Genomic DNA, 25046 nt, shown 5'->3' with positions numbered 1-25046 from the left:
CCACTTTTGTGGGTCAGCATGCAGCGGTACGAGCCGCATTAACGGTAACGGAAGAATAATAAATTATATTTACTAGAAAATTCCTGCAGAAATTTTAAAGGGGCATGCCAAAGTGTGCCCGTCGGCTTTGAGCCAGTGTTTTTATACTAAAAATTAGCATTAATGCTAAAGAAAGCTGCAACGTAGTCAATAACCTGTGGAGAGGCAGAAGCATGTAGAATAATCTGTACTTGTACCATTCATTATGTTAAAATTGATGCATATGCTAAAATTAGCCAATATGCTAATGTTAGCTCAAATGCTGGCAGTAGGATGTGGAGCAACACGACCATGTTGTTTTAATTTTACTACTCTATTCATTATACTAAACATTTCTAATTAATGAGAAAATTAGGTAAAAGCTAACTTTAGGTAAAAGTGCTAGTGCACTAGTCATAGACAGTGAAATGCTAACTTTTGTACAAATGCTAATGACCTGCCTTGCTGAGCATCACCGCTCTTTTCCTACGAATCCTCTTCCGCTCTCTGTCAGGTTTGTGATCTGTAGCATCGCAGGCGCTGCGTCTGTGCCGCTGGTTCCTTAAAGGAGCAGCGACGTTATTTTCTGTCCATAGACTTTTAATCAGCTATTTATTCTTATTTATGTCAGATTTTAACATGGGGGACATATGTGTAATGGTTATAGTCTTGAATCAGTAGTATAATGCTGAAAACACAAGCAGTTGTAAATACCAGAAAACCCTACAGTGCAGTCCTGGGGAGCTGCAGTTCCAGACACTCTGTTCTTCTGTTGCTATGGTAATTAATCCCCTGCAGCTGTGAGAGCCAAAGAGCGGGAAAATCCTCTTCAGACACAGTTTCTATACTTGGGAGACACCAGGCGTCAGTCTGAAGGACCCTGACAAAAAGCATAAGCCCTAGCAAATTTTTGTAAACATTGTACATGAGCAGGCATGTGTATCTATGTTATGACCAACTTTCAGACCAATAGGGCGATATTTATGCCTGTGAGGGGGATTTAAAAAGGGTTTTTGAGTCAGCCATAAACAGTCCTGTGTGTGTGTTTCATAGAGAAAGATTACTGATTCTGTGAGACACAAAATCTCAAATTTTTTAGTTTTTATTAATTTATGTAATCATTTTAACTCCAATCCCCAATAAAAGTAATAGCTCCCTTCTCGGGTACGAGCCGCACGTTTTGATACCACTTTTGTGGGTGGGCACACAGCGGTACGAGCCGCATTAACGGTGACGGAAGAATAAATATATAATAATAATAATAAAGAGGCGTTCTATTGGGTGTAGAACAATAGGTGCCTGCCATGCAATGCATGGAGGCAGTACTGACTTGCTTCGCAAGTCAGTACTGCTCTCCTTATGCATTGCTATGGCATGCCCCTAACAAGTGTAAGATGAGATCATTTAAGCCAAGATGTTTCCCTGAAGAAGATAAAAATAGGCAGCACAAGAGGACATAGGCATGTTTGTTGGGAGGGGGGTTAACTGAGCTTAAGTTATCCTCAGTACTTGGCTGAAATATATATTATCTACAGAATGGGGTGGACATATGGACTTGGAATTTTACCGTGATATTATGCGGTTTTATTGTGATGACAATAAAAGTGACAGTAAAAAAAATGTCACATTTAAACATGTTTTCTAATTTGTTGATGCTCTCATGAAACGGATGGTGGAAATAATCGTAAAACTAACAATGCTGACAAAACACTCAGTTTTTGAGGTTTACAAACATGAACTGCAGTTTATCATAATCAGGATAAATTTAAATTATCATGATAAGAACTGTTTCATGATAAGAATAAATTGTGCAATAAATGCTCACTTCTTCAAAAAGCACAAACAAGTTATTCAGGGAAATATATTAAAGTACAAATGTTTTCAAAAAAGACAAACAAATTTAACTTATTTTTCCAGTGTACACATTTTGGGCTAGTTTTAAAAACATGACAGTCAAGAATAAAATGTTTGTCTAAAAAGCAAATATATACCAGATAATTAGTATGGTTACCACTACTAAAAGCACCAAATTTACTTGTCTTGGATAGTTAAATCTGTTAAATGGATCTGTGAAAATTAAAAGTATTAACATTTGAAACTAAAGCTAAATAAAGAAGTTCAAGTTATTGAAAAATTAGGTGGTCTTCTAGCTTAATTGCCTAATCTGAAGCTTCAATTGGAAGTTCCGTATAAAAAAGTATGCTTGCGCTTGGTGCCATGTTGGATTACAGTAAATTCTAAGAATGCTAGTTTGTAGCCTATGTAATGCTAACATTAACTTTTCCAATGCTAATGTTAGCCTCCATGATAATGGGCAGCAGAGAAAGAAAGCAAGCCAATGGGTGACCAGCCTAGGCATACTAGCTTCACCAAAGCTAAAGTGAAAAGTCTCCCTCTCATTAGCCAGTGCCGGTTGCTCAGCGACCGATGCTGGCCTGTCATTCATCAAATCGGTAGCTGGCTTCAGGAATGACTAGAGCCTCCTGCTACAAGGAAGTAGTTGCTGCTGGGTGTGCAAAAGTTTTAATTATGGTATTTAAGGCCCCTGGATTTGCATTGCTTGTTGACGGATCCTTGTTGCCTACCAACATGCTGACCAATTTGATCCTTCTGAACTGGAAAAATTGACTGACCAGAGATTCATACTTTTACTCGGAGCCTTCCTGCACACAGACATGACTACATATATTAAGTCAAATAAAAGAATGTATCAATAAGACTTGCATATAAAAAAATAAAAAGTTACTGACTTCCCTTTTTTTATAGAGTTCCTTTAATAAAAACTAACAACTGTCTTGAAGTTTAATACCTCTGCTCAGGGGCAAGATTTGTGACAAATTGTTACAGGCTTTTGTTTTTATTGTTACAAGGTGCAGAAGTCTCTACCTGCCAGGCCTGACTCCGAGAAGAAACCTTCAAACTCACACTTGGGTCAATCCAAAACTTTTGGTGTCTGTCCTCCACAGAAGATATTTATTCTCCACTTACGTTGGCATTTATTTAAAATGATTAACTACATTTTGATAACCTTGTATAGACTAATGTCCTGATAAGTTATGTAGCTTCTGTGTTGATGTGAACAATTTAGGTCAGTGTTGCCCAAATTCTGTCCTGGAGGGTCGGCGTCCCTGTTTTAGTTCTCTCCCTGGTTTAACACACCTGGATCAAATGATGGCTCATTGGAAGGCCTAAGAAAAACATTGACATGCTGAAGGGTTGTTACTACTAACAGAGAGAGAACTAAAACAAGCCGGCCCTGGAGGATCGACTTTGGGCACCACTGATTTTAGGTTTTCAAGACTTCTATAACTTCTTCTGAGGTAAATCGATCATGTTTATCTACTTGCTTGAACCAGATATTTACATTACCTGTATAAAAATAAAATACACATTTTGATTCTCGCTGTCTTAGGTTACATCAGACTTAACCTTTGTTTCATGTCATTTCAGATTACTTTGCCAGAGTTTTGTTGGAACTCAGCTCTGTTACGTCTGACAGAGGTCGAGTCAGGTTTGTAAAAATGTTGCTTTCACAAACATTTTCAGCTCTGCCTACATTTTTTTAAAGAAACCAATATCAGCAATTTGCTACACAAAACATTTATTTTATTTTCCTAGAGCCTCTTTCTACAAACAAAATTCTTCCTTTACAATCTTATCTATTTTGTAAAGTGCACCAGTCCCTCGTGCAGCAAAACAATATGCAGCATGATGGCGTCACCCTCGTACTTGACAACTGAAGTTTGGGTTCTGAGGCTTTGTTTTTTTTGTTCCTTGTTTATTCCTTTCTCTTTCTTCTTCAAATACAACAAAAGCTGCTTCCATAACAAATGTGCACAAAATTTTGTAGATATTCTGCCAACACCGGAAAAACACTTTTTTGTAATTGCGGTGTTTCCATTAAATAAGAAATACCATTAAAATGTCACATTAATAAGTTTGTTCAAGTGATAAGTCACTAAAAATCATGGCAACAATGGAAGTAAACAGATATATTTATATTTCAGCCACAGCGCTAGCTGATCATCTATCAGCCATCAGAGACTCTGGCATCTTATTAAGGAGTTGGTGCGACAAGCTCCTTATGCTAGGGAGTTGCTACGTATACATGCTGTGTTTAAATTAATTTGTAGGAAACGATTTTACAGAAAAGCAGTGGATTCCACACTTTCAAATGACAAACTCAGCTTTTGATGAACTATGCGACGGTGTGAGCCTGTAGTGAATCCAGCTGCTGCTGTACATGAACTGGTGTGATTCATGTCATGTGAAAAAAATATGTATCCATTGGTCAAACACTTTGCAAAGTACACCAATTTCAATACAGCTGAAATACCAATGTATTGTAGCACAAAAACATTTGATCAAAAAACTGTTTGTTTTTAATTGGCATGTTTCCATTTAGTAAATTTATGTTTGTAATTACAAATTGTGCAAATTGATGTGCATGGAAACCCAGCTAATTGTCATTTTGGTCAAACACTTCCAGTTTCCTTTTATCAGACAACAAAAGCATTCATAAATTAATATAATAGCCCAGCAGACTCCAATCTGGATATTGTCTGATTAAAAACACCCACAGGCAGCCTTTTTATTCTACTGAAATGGGGTGAAAGCAATCTTTATGGTAAACTCCTGACTTTGCAGAAAGTCATTTTATTCTGACACTTAGCTAATAGAAATAATCTTCAAAATCCTAACTGGCCTAAAACGGAAAATGTTAATTCCAACCTTCTGATGAAATACTGTATGTTCCCTTCTTATACAATGTATGGAAATATCTCATTCCGAGCGTGATCCACAGCGTAATTCACCATAACATTTATGTTCTGACTATGCGGGACAGATGCAGTCAAACAGGTGGCAGGCTCTGGCATTGTGTTTCCAACTGTGACTGCATACCACCAAGTGTGGACGTGTTTCTATCTGTAAAACTAACACAGCCTGGCACAACCGTTTTGCGTGAAAAATATATTTTTCAGAAACGCTCCTGTAACGTAGTGAAAATGAGACGAGAGATCGGTTAAACACAATGAGCCAGGAAGTGCTTGAAACATTTACAGGTTTCTGTCTGGGGTCTAAAGTCTATGATCTGATCTGAGGGGCCAAACGGACATCCACCTGGTTGTCGGCTCTAAAGGTCAGTTTGATTTTGTAAGTGTGCAGGACAAAGTGAATGATCCAGTCAAAGAGAAAGGACACTAATGCCCGGTGCACACACACACACTCAAACATGCACTTCATCCAGATTTGACAAGGTTAGTTAATCATCTGTCACAGGGACAGAAAAGGGACAAACTCCCCTCTCCTCTGTCTTTCGTCTATCTCTCCCACTTCATTCCTCCCTCCATCTCTTCCATCATGTCCTCAAACCAAGGACATCTGTCCTTTTCCACCCACATTAACCCCGCTTCGTGTCCTTCCTCTCCCGCCCCTTCCTCTCTTCTTGTCCCAGCTCCCTCCTCTCCTCTATTCACAATCCGATTCCCTTTTTCTTTCCTCTCTGGCAAGGAGAGAGCTGTCTCTCCATCATTCAGTGCTCTAATCGGCCACATGTCATTTGCTCCAGGGCCTTTAGCTCAAGGTAAATCTAAAGAATGAAGACAGAAAAAAGGATGAATTGCTTGGTGGAAAGGGGAACCACGGGTGGGAGATGGAGTCAGTGTAAACCGAGGCAGGAAATTATTGTGTTGTAGACGGAGGTAGAAGATGGAGATGCGAGGACATGAAAGCAGATGGAGTTCAGTAGCGATAAATGACCAACTTGAGTTTGTGTGTATTCAACACTGCTAATTTCAAAAGGTAAAGAATCCAACTAGACAGTTAGTTTCTGACTTGGGCCATACGGGGGTTCTCACTGTGCATTTAAATGCTATACAACCCTGCAGGATTGTTCTGAGGCTACAGACTGGATTGCTCTTTGTCAGTCACATGGAGAGGACAACAGTTCCATGATCGTGTGATGGACTTCTATAAACGTCTGTGTAAACAACACTATCCCCAACAAAACAGTGATAAGCTTCCCTAATAATAAATGTTGTTCTCTTACTTAAAACCGTGAAAAACATAGTTAATAGGTAAACAAAAAAACATTGTTGCATCTATTGTTTTAAAATTAATAGGAAAAAGAGAACATTGCAAAAACACAAAATCTGATTAAGTAGTATCTGTCTAGTTTCTAGTGCAAATAAGACAAAACTAACTCAAAAATAACTTTTCAGCAGGAAATATACGCTTGTTTTAAGTCAATAACTCCTAAATATTGATGAAAAAGGTACTTGTTCCATTTTCAGATTATTTCACTTATAACAAGATATTTTCCCAATGTTTCTAGTGAAATGATCTGCCAATGAACTTTTACGCTTTCATCAATATGAAGAAATGACTTAAAACAAGCTCCTATATCTTAATGAGAAGCTGCTTCTAAGTTAGTTTTCTCTTATTTCAAGAGAATTAAGATATTTGCACTATAAATTGGACCAAAAATACTTGGGAAGATTTTGTGTTTTTGCAGTGAAGACAAAAAATTTACAAGTAAGCAAAAACAAAATATAGAATGATAAAATTAAAAAGAAAATGCAAAAATAGGACAGAAGAGCAGAATGAAGTATTGGTTACAGCAGAGACATAATTCTATTTATAAGGGAAACAAAAGATTGAATAGACAAAGAAATGAGGCCAAAGTAACAAGGAAAGCCACTGGCTGTTCAGCCAGGAGGGGGAGGATGGGGGCTGACATGCATCCATCAGCGCAACGCTAAGTGTGAAAATCCACCAGGGACAGAAACACCAGTCAAGTCAGGAAATAAGAAAATGATTAAGAGCAATTTAATGTCATACCGTCACCAAGCCCAAACAAACATCAGTCACAGGGAAACTAATGTGACTGCACCTCTGTCTCACTTCACCAGCACTCGCTCGCTCATTCATTCATTCCTTTCTCTCTGATTATTGGTGATTCATCCCCCACCGAGATAATACCATCCAGTTGCCCCTAACCCAAATGACCACACAAATTTTCCCCCACAGTGTGTAACTGTTTCCATATGACATCAAAACATGCAGGATGGTTTGAGCTGCTGCGTCTCTTCTAAGCTGCAACACACTCTCTCCACTCCTGCTTCAAACTACATGTAATTTATTGTTCTAAAACACCAAATATTAGCATCCTAAAGCTTTTAAACACTGCCCCCATCAGGCTGCAGGCAACCATTACAACATTGTCTTAAAAGAATAAACGCTTCAAGACATAAAAGCTGTAAAGAGAAAAAGAAAAGGTTTTAAAAGGTTTTAGAGGAGTAGTATTACCATTACACTTCCCTCCATTGGTGGGGTCTCCATAGTAACCAGGGATGCAGGTCTGACAGTGTGTCCCTGCTGTCAGATTCCCACAGTGCTCACACACACTGCTGTTCACACACCTGCTGTGGTCATTACATTGACACGCTGGAAGGAAGCAAAACGCAGCATTAGTGGATTCAATAGGTGCAACATGACGGAAATGAAAATGCTTTCATTGCATTTTTATTTTCGATTGTGGCTAAAACTGTTTGCGACTTTAACTTTGGTTCACATTACACTTTAACACATTGAATAGCGAGTTTTTAAGTTTGTGGTTGTAACAATGTCAAAACATTGATGTAATCACGCCTGTTGAACAAGGAGGATTTGGTGCAAATGTCCACTCACCAGGACACTCAATAAAGGCAAAATTGTAGGCTCTGACCCACCACCATGTCCCTGTCCAGCAGTCTGGATCCAGACCTGGTGCTTCAAGGTTTCAGGGGCCCTCAATAGGAACCTTTCATGCACACGCCTCTGCCAGTGTTGCTGAGGTCACCACACCAGCCGTACTTGACTCTATTCAGGCACTTGGCACAGGTCCTGAGACCCAAACAGTTCTGAGCTGGTAGGATTGGAAAGACAGAGGAAAAAGATTAAAAATCAGTTCAGAAAAGATGCAATAATGAAAATTCTGCACGTTGTTGTATAACAGCAAGGTTCCGAATGAATGGAATCAGATTTCATGCCACTACGCCAAAAAATGATTGAGAAGCTGCAATGACTGGACGAAATGCAATACCTCCAGAGATTATTTTAAAGGGAACCAAATAACACATCCCAAAACACAATAAAATAAACAAGCATAAGAAAGATTACAGTAAAGAGAGTTGACTTATTGACTCCATCCATTTTCTTACACCCTTGTCCCTTAGTGGGGTCTGGAGGGTTGCTGGTGCCTATTTCCAGCTAACGTTCTGGGCAAGAGGCGGGATACACCCTGGACAGGTCGCCAGTCTGTCGCAGGGCAACACAGAGACACATAGGACAATCAACCATGCACCCACACACTCACACCTAGGGGCAATTTGGAGAGGCCAATTAACCTGACAGTCATGTTTTTGGACCGTGGGAGGAAACCGGAGTACCCGGAGAAAACCCACGCATGCACAGGGAGAACATGCAAACTACATGCAGAAAGACCGGGGCTGAGAATTGAGCCCAGAACCTTCTTGCTGCAAGGCAACAGCTCTACCAACTGCGCCACTGTGCAGCCCCTTATTAGACTCGATCTTTTAGTTCAATGTAATCCAACTATGATCTGGACTAGCGGTTCTCAACGTGGTCAGTACTGCTCCCCGAGGGGCGTTCAGAGGACGACAGGGGGCGCTGGCGGACATTTTCACAAAAGGGGGGCGCATTCCTTTGGGGGGCGTTTGGTCGAAGGTAAACGTTACACCTTATATGCAGAACAATACCAGTTTAGACTTTGAGCAACTTGGTAAAACTGTATTGTGTAACATTAAATCATGCTTGGCTACAACTGTATCAATGGCAGTTCTCCTTCTATTCAGTGTTTGTAGCTTCTTGGTGCAGCTCCGCTCCTGCTACTGGTAACTTCACCGCACCAGTTCAGTGTTACACGGTCTGATGACGTTGCTGTGATTCCCTTTGGTATTTTTGTACATGTTTTGCCAGTTCTGTGATCATGTCAAAGCAGCAACTTATATTAAAAAGTGTTTTATTTCCGTTTGAAGGCTGCACGCTTCCATGGATTGGAAGGACAACAGAAAATCGCTCTAATAAACATGTAATTACTAAAATCACGATACCCTCACTTTGTATCCCTCTGAAAAATGAACCCATTTAAATAAAGAAATCCCTCCATGGGTGATACCACAATAGAGAGCGTTCATTTTATAGCGTTAACACCGGTGCTGTAAGTGGTCCAGTATGAAACATGTGTGATAGAACGACGATACCACAGCACTTTTAAATTTCAATTATCAGAATACCGAAATTGTTTCTGTTGTTTTAAAAGGTTTATGTCAGTCTGCCTTTTACCCATGTATTCGCTTCCCGACAGCCCTGTACCACAGGGGGTTTAAAAAAAATAAAAAAAACGACGTTGCACATTGCGCAAAACTCTGGGACACAAGCGGGACATAAAACGGAGCAACGAATTAGATGTGAATTATGGCATAAAAACAATGAAAAATCAACACATGATGTGAAACACATGATGATTAGGCGGCGCAGCAGGAGAAGAGTGAAGATTACTAATGGTGAGCGTCAATAAATGATAAAATAAATCTAGCAACAGGAAAGAAACGAGAGTGGACATAGCATTAAACTAAAAGAGGATAATACTAATCAAAGGAAACTAAATGGAAATGAAAGAAGAACAAAATGCAAGAATAAACTAAGAAACTAAAGTAAATACAGAGGAATAAACTGGTATGGCAAGACCTTTTGAGCAATAATTAATACAGAGGACTGTATGGCAAGAATAAACAGACACTATTTCCAGATAAAAGGTAAAATAATATTGTTGAAGTGCCATGGGTTTGTTGAGACCATATCTTAGTACTGAGAATAAATATATCTTACAGACCATAATAGTAAAGAACTGATCACTTATTTATGTTTTTAATTAGATTTGATATATTAATTTCTTCAATATAATTTTTCATGTCAGTGTTAATGTCATGAGGATGTTGACTCCATGACACTTTCAATTTGACTCATTAGGATTTGATTAAGAACCAGATTTGTTCTTCGTAATTTCTGTCCAGTAAAACTATTAATCTATAAATCAATAGACAGGTCTATCTATATAAAGATATAATCCATGTTTCTGTCTCATATTTGTATGGCATTAAAAAGATCTGGCACTTTTGTTTTTCCACTGAAAGCTCTGGTTTGCACAATAAATGCCATGTGGGTGAAACTTTATGGATGATACTCTGATGTCCCATTCTCCTGAAGGCAGCACAGACCTGCACCATCAGTAACCGACAGAAACACTGAAGAGAAGAAGAGTTATGATTAATGTAGTTACAGTTCTATCCATGTTTTAATGTTGCAGAGCTCCGGCATTTTGCAAATAGATCAAAATTTAAACTGGCATTGTTGTACATCTTTTATCTGGTCATTTTGTGGAATATTTAACAACTAGAAAACGGCACAGAATAAGAATATTTTTTCCACTCTGATTGGCTGCTGTTAGGCCTACCAATTTTAAGTTGAATGTCCATTGCATTTTTCGTAGACGCCTGTGAAAATAATTTCTATTTACAATGTTTTTTTGTAGAGGTGTGCCGATCGATCGGTCACCGATCATAATCGGCGATCATTGGCTCTTGTTGCCGATACCGATCACCTGCATCTCATTTCGCAGCCTGCCTGTGCAGCTGGTTTCCTCTTTCCTTCACACTGCGCAAATGCGCAGCAACAAATCCTAAACGATGTGGAACTATAAGGCACTGAGTGAATGGGGAAGTTTGTGTTGCGGTGGAAAATTGAAGCACGTCAAAATGCATCAACACAACAAAGCTAATACGACATAAAAACAATGCCATACTTGACGGAGTTTGGCTACATCGAGGCTCACTGCAGAAAAGACATATAGAGGATCAGATAGCAGGTAAAGCAGCGCACAACTACACTCACCCGGATTAGCATGATGGTCAGAAAGCTAAACAAATAACCCGCAAAATTATTTTTAAGTCTTCGAGCTGCGATGTAAGACGCTGGTTCTGCTCTTGCTGTTGAACCGCTGCTACGCGCTACAGGTAGTAATATTTGACAGACGGAGCGCCGCTTTTGCTCCACCAGGTAGAGACACTCACACCGAACCTCTGCTTAAAGCTGCAGCATCTAACCTAAAAAAATACATTTTACATACGTATTAAAACTTTTGCTGTCCTAACACGAGACAGATAATCTCTGAAAAAATAATCGATCGATCTCCCAGTTCTGCATAATTACTCCGCTCAGTCAGAAACAGCCAATCAGAACTAGCAGTAATCAGCTAGCCGCCATGCTATCAGGAAGTTTTCATTCAGTAACTCAGGATTGTTTATTGTAATGGTACCTGTATTTGCCTTTGAATGTTAAGTTTTATACTTGGAATTTTTTGGCAATGTTGAGAGGTTTTATTGTGGCTATTTGCATTATTTAGCCTCTTCAGAGCCTTCATATGTTATCAGTCTGTTAAAGAGAGTATTATCAATAGCAGTACAATTTGCACAATGTTTAGTTTTCTTCTTGGAAAAAGTTATTAAAACGAAGTTTTTGTCTAAATTAAGGTGAATTCATGGTTCCTTTTTCCACATAATATAACCGGTAGTGTTTATGATTAAAAAATAATAATAATTATGTGATCGGTATTGGTGATCGGCCCTCCTGGGTGATCGGAATTGGTATCGGCAAGAATAAACCTGATCGGTACATCTCTAGCTAAAACGGTCTCATAATTTACAAATGCACAGACTAAGATCCACAAATGCAAAAGATTCACAAATGCACAGCACGAGATTCACACTTACGAGCTCCCTCTGGCCTGTGAGTTACAAAGTAGTGGGGATTAAAAGGATTTTAATAAGTTAACAGCTGTACTTGCAAGCATATATTTTCTTCAAAATGAGTTCAAATCAAATGAAAAACAAAGGAGGTTGTTTCTAATGTTGCTAGGTTACAGAACAACGTTTTGTACCGCAAAGTAAAAAGAATGTAAATTAATATTATATATCAGAGAAGCAGTAGTTTGGAAGACGCTATAATGACCATAAATGTATTAATTTATTCATAAATGAAGTCACATGAACAATACAGTAGATGAACAGAATGGGGTTGTGGTTATAATTAATGTCGGAAGAGTTCACAGCCCCTCTTTGAAGGGGCGAATACAAGGCAGCCATATTAGCTTGCTACATTAGCTGTAGCATCTCTTGGAAAACTTTTACCAAGACTGCCCATCTCAGTCTCACCTAAGACACATACAAACAACCCGGAAAGTTATCAGTTATCTTTAAAGATTCTAGACTTGGCGCAAGTGATATTCCTTTTTTTAATTAAACACGGGAAAATTGGGTGTGGGACAGCCAAGAGAAGAGGGGTTGAGGTCTAGCAGGTAGCGAGAACTAATATGCCAGCATTACATGGCATAAGATTAACAACGGCCCAAACCCGTGTTTTAAATCAAGCTTTAATATCATGTATCAAAGTTCATGCGCAAAATAAAATATACTACAGAAATATGAAAGCATAGACTCACCATTGGGGTTGGGTTTGCGTTCGCCTCCATGGTCGGTAGCCTCGGTGATGCTGGTATTTCTTCAATATGACGCTCGCGTCATGTGATTGGCTGGGTGTTGAAATCTGACAACGATTGCTAATGTCTGTGACCTGAAGTAACCTTGCCATTTTTGTACAGCAAATTTTTAGACGCTGAATTTGAGACAGCGAATTTGAGCAAATTGAATTTTTAGGACACTGAAAATATTGCATTTGAATTTTTAAAAGTTGAATTTTTTAAACACTGAAAAAATATATATTGAAAATCTCATCACTTTGAAATGGGAATGTGAATTTTTTTAACAAATGAAAATTGCAAACATGTACAAATAATACTGAAATTTTGGGGGGGTCAAAATTGTATTCTGAATTAATTTTGAAATTGAAAAAGTAAGCGCAAATATACAACATTCAAGTTTCAGATGCATTTTTTATTCAAATTCTGATGGCACATATTTACTTCCATATTTGAGACTCCCCCGACATCTCAAAATTGACAATACAACAGTAAAGGCCAGCTCTGCTAACAGTAAATGTAAAGTAATGCACATCAATGTGTATTTTCGAAATGGATACATATTTTTGCATATTATGCTTTATATCAGGGGTCCCCAAACTTTTTCCTGTGAGGGCCACATAACTTTTCCCTTCTCTGCTGGGGGGCCGGAGTCAGTTTGTAACAGAAAAAGTGTGACGATTGCAGGAGTGCGTAAATGTAAAAATGTATTGTTTTCCAGAAAGCACAATCAAATAATCCTCTCTGGGTTCTTCACAGAAAATATCCAGGAAGGATTATAATTCGTATTTCCCTAACTATGAGCCACAGCGGACTATAAACCACAACCCCAAAGTTTTTTTTTGTTTTTTTTTTTTCCAAAACATTTTTATTAGTTTTATGTTTTCACAAGTAAAAACAATAGATCATACAGTGTACTGCTTATAACCTTACATCGGTGTGCAAAGAGAAACAAAAACAAGAAAAACGAAACAAAAAAACAACAACAAAAAAACAAAAAACAAAAGGGGAAGCCATCGTACAATGTTACATTTATGTAATATCATGTATCCAATAGACATGTTTAAAGCCTGATAACATAAACATAGCTAGCCGGGAGGTAAGAAAAAGGAAAAGAAAAATGCCTTATGATACAAAGGGAGGGTGTCCTTTAGTTAAGACCTGGTGAAACCTTCCACTTCATAGGATTCTGACCTCTCATCACAAGTTGCGTCAACTCTTTAGGTAGATAGCTAAGCACAGGAGACCACATATCAAGGAAATGTTTTTCATTACCCTTAAGAACTGCACTAATCCTTTCATGAGGGAGGACCCTAAATATTTCTCTGTACCACTGTGTGACAGTTGGTGGCTTATCCTTAATCCAATTAATTAAAATGCATCTTCTACCTAGAAGCAATAATTTGTCACAAAGCTTGAAGTGTGATTGTGTCAGAGTGACTGATTTTGAAGGGAGGCCAAGAAGAAACAGACCTGGATCACATCTGATCTTTACATGAAACACGTCACTCAGCTCTTTAGAAATTGCATCCCAGAATCTTTTAATCAGTTTGCATTGCCAGAAATAATGGTAGTATGTTCCAACCTCTCTTCCACATTTGGTACATAGGGGAGAAAGCTGCCGATCCATCTTATTCAGTATAAACGGTGTTATATGTAAGCGATGTAAAATTTTATACTGTGTCTCTCTGAGCGTATTACATATAAAAGTTGAATTAACTACATTAATGGCTTCTTGCCAGTCATCCTCAATGTATACTGTATCAAGGTCTTCCTCCCATTTCCGCGCAATGTCCCCAGCACCACCTGGGGTGAGAGAGTAAAGCACTGCATAGAAAGCAGAAATAAAATGCCTAAGTTTTTTCCGGTCAACAAGGAATTTCTCAATCTCATTGTGTGTGACCAAGCCAGAAGGGGAGAGCCCCAAAGAACCAATGAAATGGCGAATTTGAAGAAAACCAAAAAAGTCTTCTTTAGGAATACCAAATTTTAACTGTAATTGTTGAAATGTCATAAGTACATTCTCTGTAAACAGATCTCCGATCACTCTCACTCCTCTGCTATGCCACAGGTCAAAAATGTTGGGCTTAAGGCCTGGGATAAAGTCCTGGTTTCTTATGAGAGGTGTCAGGAGTGAGGAGCAGAGGCCACCTCCTGCGTGGTTCCAAATCCTCTGCCACACTCTAATTGTGTTGTAAATAATTGGATTATGTTTAATATCTCTTGATAACTTCTTCCTATCTCCAGTGGTGAGGCTCCACAAAGAAGCAGGCTGAGAAGCCCACGAATCAAGGCAAGAGTTTGAGTTAAGATGAGCCTGTAACCACTCCCACAGATAACGAGCATGGCAAGCCCAGTTGTAATAGTAGATGTTTGGCAAAGCCAAGCCACCTCTGTCAACAGGAAGCTGTAAAACCTTGATTTTCTGTCAAGGTCTCTTGCCATGCCAAATGAATCTGGAGAATGCTCTCTCTATATCCGTAGTGACTTTTTTGGATAGCCAAAGAGGTAACATTTGGAGGGGATATAAAAGGCGTGGAAAAATGTTCATTTTAATTAAACTTATACGCCCCATAAATGATAAGGGAAGGTCATGCCACCTTTCTAAGTCCCTTCTTATTTTACTAACTATTGGAGAGAAATTAAGCTTCCATAGTTCTGACAGGTTAGGGGACACCTTAATTCCCAGGTAAGTGAAGCCATGTTGGGAACATCTCAGGGAACACCTAGAGGGTAGGTCCTGCACAGTAGCAATACCTAATGGCATTGCTTCTGATTTATCAAAATTGATTTTATACCCTGAAAAGGAACCAAACTCATAAATAGTGGATAAGATAGCTGGTATTGAGATGTCAGGTTTTGTTACAAATAACAGAATATCGTCTGCATATAACGCTATTTTATGGATTTTACCATCAATCATCACACCATGCACATTTTGTTGTGACCTAATAACCACTGCTAGGGGCTCCAGTGCAAGAGCGAACAGAAGCGGGGATAGAGGACAACCCTGTCGAGTTCCCCTGTGTATTCTGAAAGATGGAGATTGAACACCATTAGTCATGACACAGGCTGATGGGGAACTGTAGAGTATCTTGATCCATTTCAGAAAATCACCCCCTATCCCGAATCTCTCCAAAACATTGAACAGGTACTTCCATTCAATCCTGTCAAATGCCTTTTCAGCATCTAAAGATACAGAAAAAGCTCTACAGTTCGTTTGGCTTGCGTACTGAATTACATTAAGTAATCTCCTCATATTTATGAAGGAGAAGCGATTCTGTATGAATCCAGTCTGATCTGGGTTTATTAAGAAAATCAGCAGCTTCTCCAGTCTCGTTGCAAGTAATTTAGAGAGCAGCTTACTATCTACCCCGATAAGGCTAATAGGTCTATATGAGCCACAGATGTCTGGTGGTTTATCTTTTTTGAGGATGAGGTTGATGTTTGCCAGGTTAAGAGTTGGTGGCAAACTTCCGCACTCAAACGAGTGCATAAACATGTCAGTAAGTGGTCCTACCACCAGGTGGCTTAATTTCTTATAGAATTCTGGACAGAAACCGTCGGGTCCGGGAGCTTTTCCACCCTTAAGGGAGGCGATGGCTTCTCTGACTTCTATCTGAGAGATTGGAGCACCTAAGACTTCTTGTTGTTCCTCTGTCAGGCGAGGTAGAGCCGCGCCACTTAAGAATTCCGTTATTTTAACATCGGATGAACTGCATTCAGATGAATAAAGTTTTTGATAGAATTCCCTCATAACCCTATTAATGTCTGTCGTTTTATGATGTCTGTCCTGGTTGTTGTCTTGTAGTGATGAAATTGTGTTTGCTTCCATTCTGCCTTTTGTTAGCCTTGCTAGTAGCCGACCCGGTTTGTTCCCTGACTGGTATAATCTGTGTTTAGCAAAGAAAATGGTTGATTCTGCTTGTTTTGTTAGTAATTGATTTAAAGCTGAGCGAGCTGCTTCTAGTTTCTTAGACAGTGCTCTAGAGGGTGTATTTTTAAATTGCAACTCTGTTTGTTGTACTATTCTTTCTAAGTGTAATTGTTCTTTGATGGCAGCTTTTTTCTGAGCTGTGGTATATGAAATGACACATCCCCTAATAAAAGCTTTAGCTGTCTCCCAGAGTAACGAAGGGTTGATATCTGGGGTCTTATTAGTATCCATGAAGAAATTCCATTGCTCTGTAATGTAGTCAACAAAAGATGGGTAGCTCAGTAAAGAGGGATTCATCCTCCAGTGGCGAGAAGCAGGATCAGCATAAGGGGGGTTAATACATAAAATAACAGGAGAGTGATCAGAGATTGTACATGTTCTGATTGAACAGTTTCTAACTCGATCCAAAACCATTCTTGAAGATAAGAAGAAATCAATCCGAGAGAACGTTTGATGGGGTTGAGAAAAAAAAGTATAATCTCTCTCTCTAGGGTTAGTGACTCTCCAGGTGTCATACAGTTCTAAGTCTTGGCAAAACTCTTGTAATCTCAGACTTTTTCTTGAAGTTGTAGTAGACCTAGGAGGAGACTGGTCAACGTCTGGGTCGTGAATACAATTAAAATCCCCCCCCCACTACTATGTACGGTGTGTGTACTGAAGCAATGTCCGACAGCAGTTTTGGGAAGAAAGTGGCCTCATATATATTTGGGCCATATATGCAACCTATTAGGATGTGTTCTCCAGAAAGATAACCTGAGATAAGAACATATCGACCATCATTGTCGCTCATAGTTTTCTCCAAAGTAAAGGGAAGACTCCGGTGAATTAATATGGCAACTCCTCTACTCTTAGAGTTATGTGATGAGTAAAACACCTGGCCCACCCAATTCCTCCTCAGTTTAAGGTGCTCATTGTCAGTTAAGTGGGTTTCTGACAATAGTGCTATTTTTGTGTTTTCCTTTTTCAAGAATGTTAGGATCTTTTGTCTTTTTATCACATTATTTATTCCCTTAACATTAAGGGAGACTATTTTGAGATCACTCATAATAAAGTTGACGATAGTTTTATCATCTGTGAGAGAGTGTTACAATAACAGTATACCTCCATGAATTTATGAAAAGTAATTGAAAAAAACGGCAGTTTTCTGACATGAAAAACAGGTAACTTACGTTGTACGTTGGCATAAACAATAAGGAGAAGAAAAAAAAACACATGAACGAAAAAACGGCCATCCCCAAACGATGGCCCCAACAACCCCCACCCGCCGCCCCCGTTTCCCCTGTGCGGTTCTAGACCGCCAACCGTAGCAACAAAATGAAAACCGGGGCACCTGAGCCCGAGAAGAGTCGCCGCCGAGAAAAGAAGATCAGACATCCTCCCTAAAGCTAAGCTCCCCCCACCCCATCCCGAGCCACAACAATTTAAACGTGTTGGTGATAAATCCCAGCAACCAGCATGTTTCATAATAAATCTTGTCCATCCATGTGAGGCACAAGGTAAACAAAAATCCGAGTTGTAGAACATCTGTCCAAGAATTAGCCACATACCTTAACAACAGAATTCTGCACCGAAGAGAAAAGGAAAGAAAAAGCAGAGCATCAGCCCCCAGGCAAGGGACCAACGCGTGTATTCAACCAAGCCATAGGATGGTCTCAGTTCATTTCGTCCAGGAAAGCAAGTGCATCCTTGGGTGATCGAAACGAACGGGTTTTCCCTTCGTGCGTAAAAGACAGGACAGCCGGATATCGCATGGAGAATCTCACCTCCTTCTTGATAAGAAGTTCACACACCCCGTTAAACGCACGGCGCATCTCCTTGACAGCAGCAGTCATATCCTGTCTGATGAAGACCGTTTGGCCTTCGTATGTGAGCGGAGCCTGCTTCCTTGCAGCTGTCAGGATCCTGGAAGTATCTCTGGAGTGATGTAGCTTAATAATCACAGCACGCGGCCGGTCAGGTCTCGGCGGTCCAAGACTCCGATGAGCCCGGTCGATCTTAATGACGCCCCGCTTAGTCTCCAAGCCGAGAAGAGTAGGGAGCCATCTCTCAAAAAATGAGACTGGTTGTCGACCTTCCGTGTCTTCTTTGAGGTTGTAGATCAGGATATTATCCCTACGGCTCCGTCCCTCCAAATCGGTACATTTCTCCGTCAGAGAGCGTACTTTCGACTCCAGCTCCTTCAGCCTAGGTCCCACCGTCGACATGTCGTCCTCCACTTCTGAGATGCGGTGCTCTGCTACCGTGATGCGTTCCGTATTGGCTTCTATTTTAGCAGAGATGTTACCCAAAGTGGTGGAAAACTCCTTAAACTTCATGTCAATCAGAGCCGAAATCTTCTCAGTAACAGATTGGGAAATATCTGCGGCTAGAGTGTCAGAGCCACTAGCTAGCACCTCGTGCTGCTGAGCTACCTGGGTAGCTTCTTTGCTAGTTAGCGTATTCTTCCTTGTTGGCTCTTCAGTTGGTTTATAAGCGGAAGATTTAGCTGTTTTAAGGTTGGGCATGGTGTCGGGTTGCTATAAAATAAGCCTACAACTTGTCAGTTTAGATAAGGATAGAAGAATAATCCAAATTGGCTCGAGAGGAGTGGGAGCCCAGCGACAAGCGTCCGCTCAGGATAACTGCATCACGTGACCTCCCCAAAGTTTTTTTTTTAAACCAGTAAACATGCACATCTAAGCCGCAGATATCTCTGCCGCTCCAGGTTTTCCACAGCGATGCAGCAGCAGCAGAGGGGGACGGACGCCCAAAATTTGAGTCATAACAGGTCAATTGAATATCACATTTATTACGTTGAAAAAGAAAAGTTGCCAAGTTTAGATTTAACTGAACTGATTACGGTAGTTTCCGAACAGTAACTGTGTAAAAGTGCTGATCCTTCGTGTCCTAGCATGTGCTACTAGCATGTGCTAAATAAAAATGGGTGCTTTGTTCTTCTTCTTCTTTAGATTTCAACAGCAGCTTGCATCCATTATTGTTGCACTACTGCCATCTACTGGATCCTAATATCTATTCCTCAAATTCTCATAATGATCCCAGTATTATTTAAAAACTGTTAAATAGCATTTCCCCTCAATGCTATTTAACTGATCAACAACATTCTCAAATTTCAATTCCCTATTAAAACCTAATTCCGTTTTAATGGGCGCATTCTTCTTTGATTTCCAATTTTGACTTTGTAATGGTCTCGCTATCGTGTCTTGTACCAAAACTAACCATCAGCCAAACTCCTTTCACACGAGTCTGGATTAATTAGTTCTTCCTTTATTTCCATGTAGAATTGAGTGAAACTGTCAAAACACAAACAACTCAGGATGAGCTCAGAGCAGCTTACAGAAGTGTGTTACATTCAGATGCACACATTATAAGTACAACTGATGCAACAGCTACCTCAGGATGCTATGAGCGGCAATCCTATGTAACGACCTGAGAAATCTTAGCAGCCTGCTAATTAGCAATGACGTATCACATAATCAAATCGCCCACAGGTATTTCCAAAACCAATTCAATAAACAAGTTACTTCTTTTATCATATGTTAACATAAAGGCTCTGTAGTATATTTAAAGAATGCCATATTAATAAATGGATCAATTGGGCTGGTTTCTCAGAAGACTAGCATTCGACTCATGAAGAAGACACGGAGTCTGAAGATTTGCAGTGTGCCAGTGTGTTATATTGATGGTGAAAGACAACAATACATATAAATCCAACAAGAAAAACAGACATTTAAAAGGCCATACAAAAACAAAACATGCGCAATACTAGGGAAGAAAACAAACAAACAAAACCAAAGTAAATTAATCCCCACAGTTGACCAAGCCCACACCCTTCAGTCCGTTGACCCCAAGCTGGGGTAATCAAATCCCAAGACAGGCTGACTCTGGGTAAGGTGCTTGCCTTGATGTGGTTTAGGTCCCAGGTGGGAAATCCGAAATCAAGATGAGACAGAAAGAGTTCTCAGGCTACAAGGAGCCTCCTACCATCCTGGCAGGAGAGCGGAAGTCTTCACACACGTAGTGCAATCTTTTTCTTATGGCTCTAGGCCTGGACATTTAGCTCGCCATCTTCTGGCCAGATCCGCCGGTTGCTCTACATACAACTGACATCTCTCCTGGCTGGTCTGGTGGTAATCGGCTCCTGTAGCTCAGCTCTGCTCTGCTCTGCTCTGCTCAGCTCCCCCCAATGCATCTAGTGTTCAAACTTCCTGCTCAAATTAATATAGCCAGCCAACAGGCTGCAATACAACATGTGACCTTAGAAACTGGGCAGTGATTGGTTGCTTCATAGTCTCGTGAGAGCGACACTATTACCAGGATTATCATGTGATTTAATGAAGAGTTTGAGAAACCGGTGAAAGCTAGAAATTTACACCCGGGCTACACCCTCCCCCCTTAAATCCATGCAACACCGATGCATGCTATACCACCTGGATATTAGAATATATGGGAGCAGATGCAGGTTCAATAAACATTTCATCATAAGCAGTTGCTATACTATGCAAAAGGGTTTTCACTACAGAAGCTAGTGGTTTGCCTAAAGCAGAATACTGCAGACGCTGGACTGGTTTTGTCTGTCGACTAGATCGACGAATTGGCTGTTCAGCTTCTAATTCTCCAGTAACCTCACGAGTGGCTATAGGTGATTCAGCGGAATGCGATGAGGATGTGGTTGAATTAAGCAACGTCTCTACCGGGCCATGAGACTCCAAATTTTCCTCAGGAGGACTCAGCTCAGGTTCAAGTAGATCTTTAGGGTCCATCTGATCATCTCCTGAAGAAATGTTTTCCTGGTCCGATGGTGGACCCACAGCATCCGACAGTAGAGACGACTCGCCATCAGGTGAAGGAATCCGCATCTCTGTTTCAGTTTCTGTAACCCTGCTCATGGGCTGGGTAGGGATTGTTCCCTCAACACTGACCTTCACAGGTGACAAAACTGAGAACCGAGGCACACTCCACTCATCTTCCTCATCCAGGCTCTCTTCCAGGTCCTCTGTTGGTTCCTGGAGACTGCGGGTATGAGGTCTACAAGTAGGTGTAGAAATTGGCTGATCAACTTCTTCAATCTGGGGAAGAAATCCACAAGGGAGAAGAAGGTCACGGTGCAGAGTTCGGGTCCCTCCAGTGGGATCCGCTTCTGGTCTTACAACATACACAGGAAGATCACCCATACTACCAACCACCACATAAACATTTGTTTCCCATTTATCCTCCAGTTTATGCTTGCCTCTGAACCTCACATTTCTCACTAATACCCGATCACCTTCTTCAAGATGGGCTGGTTTCACTCTTTGATCAAAACGAATCTTGTTTCTTCTTGCTATCTTTTCTGCATTTTTGGAAACTAACTGGAAACTTTCCTTCAGCCGAGAACGCAGATTCTGCACATACTGAGAATGTGATTGAGATGAGGGACTTTTGACAGGCAAGTTAAAGGCAATGTCAACAGGAAGTCTCGGGCAGCGACCGAACATCAACTCATATGGAGTAAAGCCTGTGACCTCATTTCGGGTGCAATTGTACGCATGCACAAGTGGTTTGACGTACTCTTTCCACCTAGTTTTCTGCTCTGGCTCCAATGTACCCAACATGCTGAGCAAAGTTCTATTGAACCTTTCAACAGGGTTCCCACGAGGATGGTATGGCGTGGTGTGCGACTTTTTAATGCCAGCAATGTTGCAGAGCTCTTTGATGAGGTGAGACTCAAAATCAGGCCCTTGGTCTGTGTGCAGGCGTTCTGGAAACCCATAATGCACAATAAAATTCTCCCACAGACATTTTGCGATAGTCTTTGCTTTTTGATTGGCTGTTGGAAAGGCCATAGCATACTTGGTGAAATGGTCTGTGAGGACAAGGATGTTTTTAGTGTTGCTTTTATCAGGTTCAACTGATAGAAAATCCATGCACAGGAGCTCAAGTGGCCGGCTGGTCTGGATGGTCACTAATGGTGCGGCTCGTTCTGGCAGAGCTTTCCGGCGAATGCAGCGATTGCAAGTTTTAATCTTGTTTTCAACATTTACAGACATGCGGGGCCAGAAAAATCGCGATCTTACAAGGTCAAGTGTTCTTTCAATCCCCATGTGGCCCATATCATCATGGAGACTTGAAAGGACAACAGGACGACATTCCTCCGGCAACACAAGCTGAAATGATAAAATCTCACCATCATGTCTTCCTCTGTACAAGATGTCATCTCTTAATTCAAGACGATTCCATTCTCTCATCAGAAGAGGAAAGTCAGGAAGTTCAGCTCTAGCTGTTGGAGGGATCTTTTCTCCCGTTTCAAGCTGATGAATAACTTCTCTCAAAACAGGATCAGCTCTCTGTTTCTCCCTGATGTCATGAAGGGACAATGATGGAAGCACCGACAATCCTTGAAACTCATCAACATACAAATCAGGAAGGACTGTAGGAGTTATACTCATCGTTTCCACCAGAGTAATGTTTCTTTCCAAAGGACCATCAGGACTTTGGCTTCTCAGCAGACAGCTGTGGCAAATGGCTCCAACCACATCAGGGGTGAGTTCTGCAGTATCCTCTGGTTTATCCATATGTGCTGTGATGAACTGTTGCACCATAGCCCATTCTCTCTGTGGATCAGGTGTCTGGGGGTGTGGTCTCCTGGAGAGGGCATCAGCATCACTGTTTTGGCTGCCTGCACGATACTGCAATTTAAAATCATATGTAGACAGCGCAGCAAGCCATCGATGACTAGCAGCATCAAGTTTAGCAGAGGTCAAGACATATGTTAATGGATTGTTATCCGTAATGACAGTGAATCTGGAGCCATAAAGATAGTCATGGAATTTTTCAGTTACGCTCCATTTTAAAGCTAAAAATTCCAATTTATGGGCTGGATATCTGGCTTCACTGGCAGACAACCCACGACTGGCATATGCTATAACTCGTAGCTTTCCCTCTTGTTCTTGATAAAGAGCAGCTCCAAGCCCGATGGTGCTAGCATCTGTATGCAATATGTAAGGTTGACTTGGGTTGGCAAAACCGAGTACTGGGGCTGTCGTCAATCTGTCAATCAATATGTCAAAAGCAGATTGACACTGTGCAGTCCACCTTTCATTAAAAGGTTGCTTTACATCATAGCTTTTATCTAGAATGTTTGCTTTGCGGCCCTGTTTGCGGGTAGAGGGGTACCCTTTTGTCAGGTCATTCAAAGGTTTAGCAATAGCGGCGTAGCCATTAATGAACCTGCGGTAATAACCTGCGAAGCCAAGAAACGATCGTAGTTCTTTTAAAGTTTGCGGAACTGGCCAGGATTTTAAGGCACTAATCTTTTCCGGATCTGTTTCAACTCCATGTTCAGAAACTATATGACCCAAATAACGCACAGATGTTTGGAAAAACTTGCATTTCTGTGGTGATAATTTAAGACCATAATTTCTGAGTCGATGCAACACTTTTATCAACCTACTCTCATGCTCCTCTAGGGTGTCAGAGAAAATGATCAAATCATCCAAGAAGACCAAAACTTCTTTTAAGTGCAAATCACCCATGCACTTCTCCATAAGGCGTTGGAAAGTGCTAGGTGCATTCGTCACACCCTGGGGCATTCTATTGAATTCCCAGAACCCAAGTGGAGTCACAAATGCTGTTTTAGGCTTATCACTTTCCTCCATTTGTATCTGATAATATCCTGACTTCAAGTCAAGAACACTGAACCATCGTGAACCAGTGAGAGCCGAAAATGACTCTTCCAGATTTGGTAATGCATAAGCATCCTTTACCGTTTGGAGGTTCAACTTTCTATAATCTATACAAAGCCGAACATCCCCATTCTTCTTTCGAACGACTACGATCGGTGAAGAGAATGGAGATTCTGATTCTCTTATTACTCCCGTCTCCAGAAGATCTCGCAAATGATTGCGAACAGCCTCAATATCATTTGGATGGATAGGGCGAGCACGATGTTTAAATGGAGTCTCATCATGAAGATGGATGTGATGCTTCACCCGATCAGTACATCCAAAGTCGAGGTCATGATGGGAAAACACTTCTGGAATTTCTCTGAGTTTAGCAATCACTCGTTCTTTCCAATCAGGAGGAATTGGAGAATTTCCAAATTCAAATTGGAGATCAACTTTGTCAGTGTTCTTGAGCTGCGCACTACAGCAGGAAACCTCAGACAGAAGCTGTGGTGATACTGTGATTTCTGCAATAGAAGCAGATGGTGACAATGTTATGCTGTGGTTCGACTCATTTGTGATAACCACTGGAATCTTGGGAGGTGCATGTTTAGGCAATGACACCAAACAACTTTTCACACATAAACCTCCTGGCAAGGGGGTAGAAGGCTGTTCAACTAATGCCCAACTGCTAACTGGCAGCAAGCTGGTACAGGCATAGCCTTCTAGAACGATGGTATGGCCTGCTGGAAAAATAACAGGTGACTCACTGCCTAGTCCTACATCACATACACTGGACTCTTGGGTTTGCTGGTGACGTAACTGAAGCAGCTGAAGAACTACTTTGTAGCCATAC

The 25046-nt window shown here is 40.7% G+C and overlaps 1 protein-coding gene across 2 annotated transcripts in view; it reads right to left on the bottom strand.

Annotated features, from left to right (window-relative positions):
• Positions 1-12717, bottom strand: part of LOC145555014 (attractin-like protein 1) — a 65220-nt gene extending 52503 nt beyond the window's left edge. For both annotated transcript variants that reach the window (XR_014091049.1, XM_081616085.1), the window contains exons 1-3: positions 12578-12717; positions 7708-7924; positions 7327-7464 (exon numbers count right to left, since the gene is read on the bottom strand). Coding sequence is in view for 1 of the 2 variants with exons in the window: in XM_081616085.1 (XP_081472211.1) it covers positions 7327-7359 (33 nt within the window). In the remaining variant the exon portion in view is untranslated. The remainder of the gene's footprint in view (positions 1-7326; positions 7465-7707; positions 7925-12577) is intronic.
• Between the last annotated feature and the right edge of the window lie 12329 nt (positions 12718-25046).

The sequence above is a fragment of the Poecilia reticulata genome, chromosome 15 (assembly GCF_904066995.2).
Source record: "Poecilia reticulata chromosome 15, P_reticulata-male-v2, whole genome shotgun sequence".
Classification (NCBI taxonomy): domain Eukaryota; kingdom Metazoa; phylum Chordata; class Actinopteri; order Cyprinodontiformes; family Poeciliidae; genus Poecilia; species Poecilia reticulata.
This window is presented reverse-complemented; position numbering and strand designations above follow the sequence as displayed.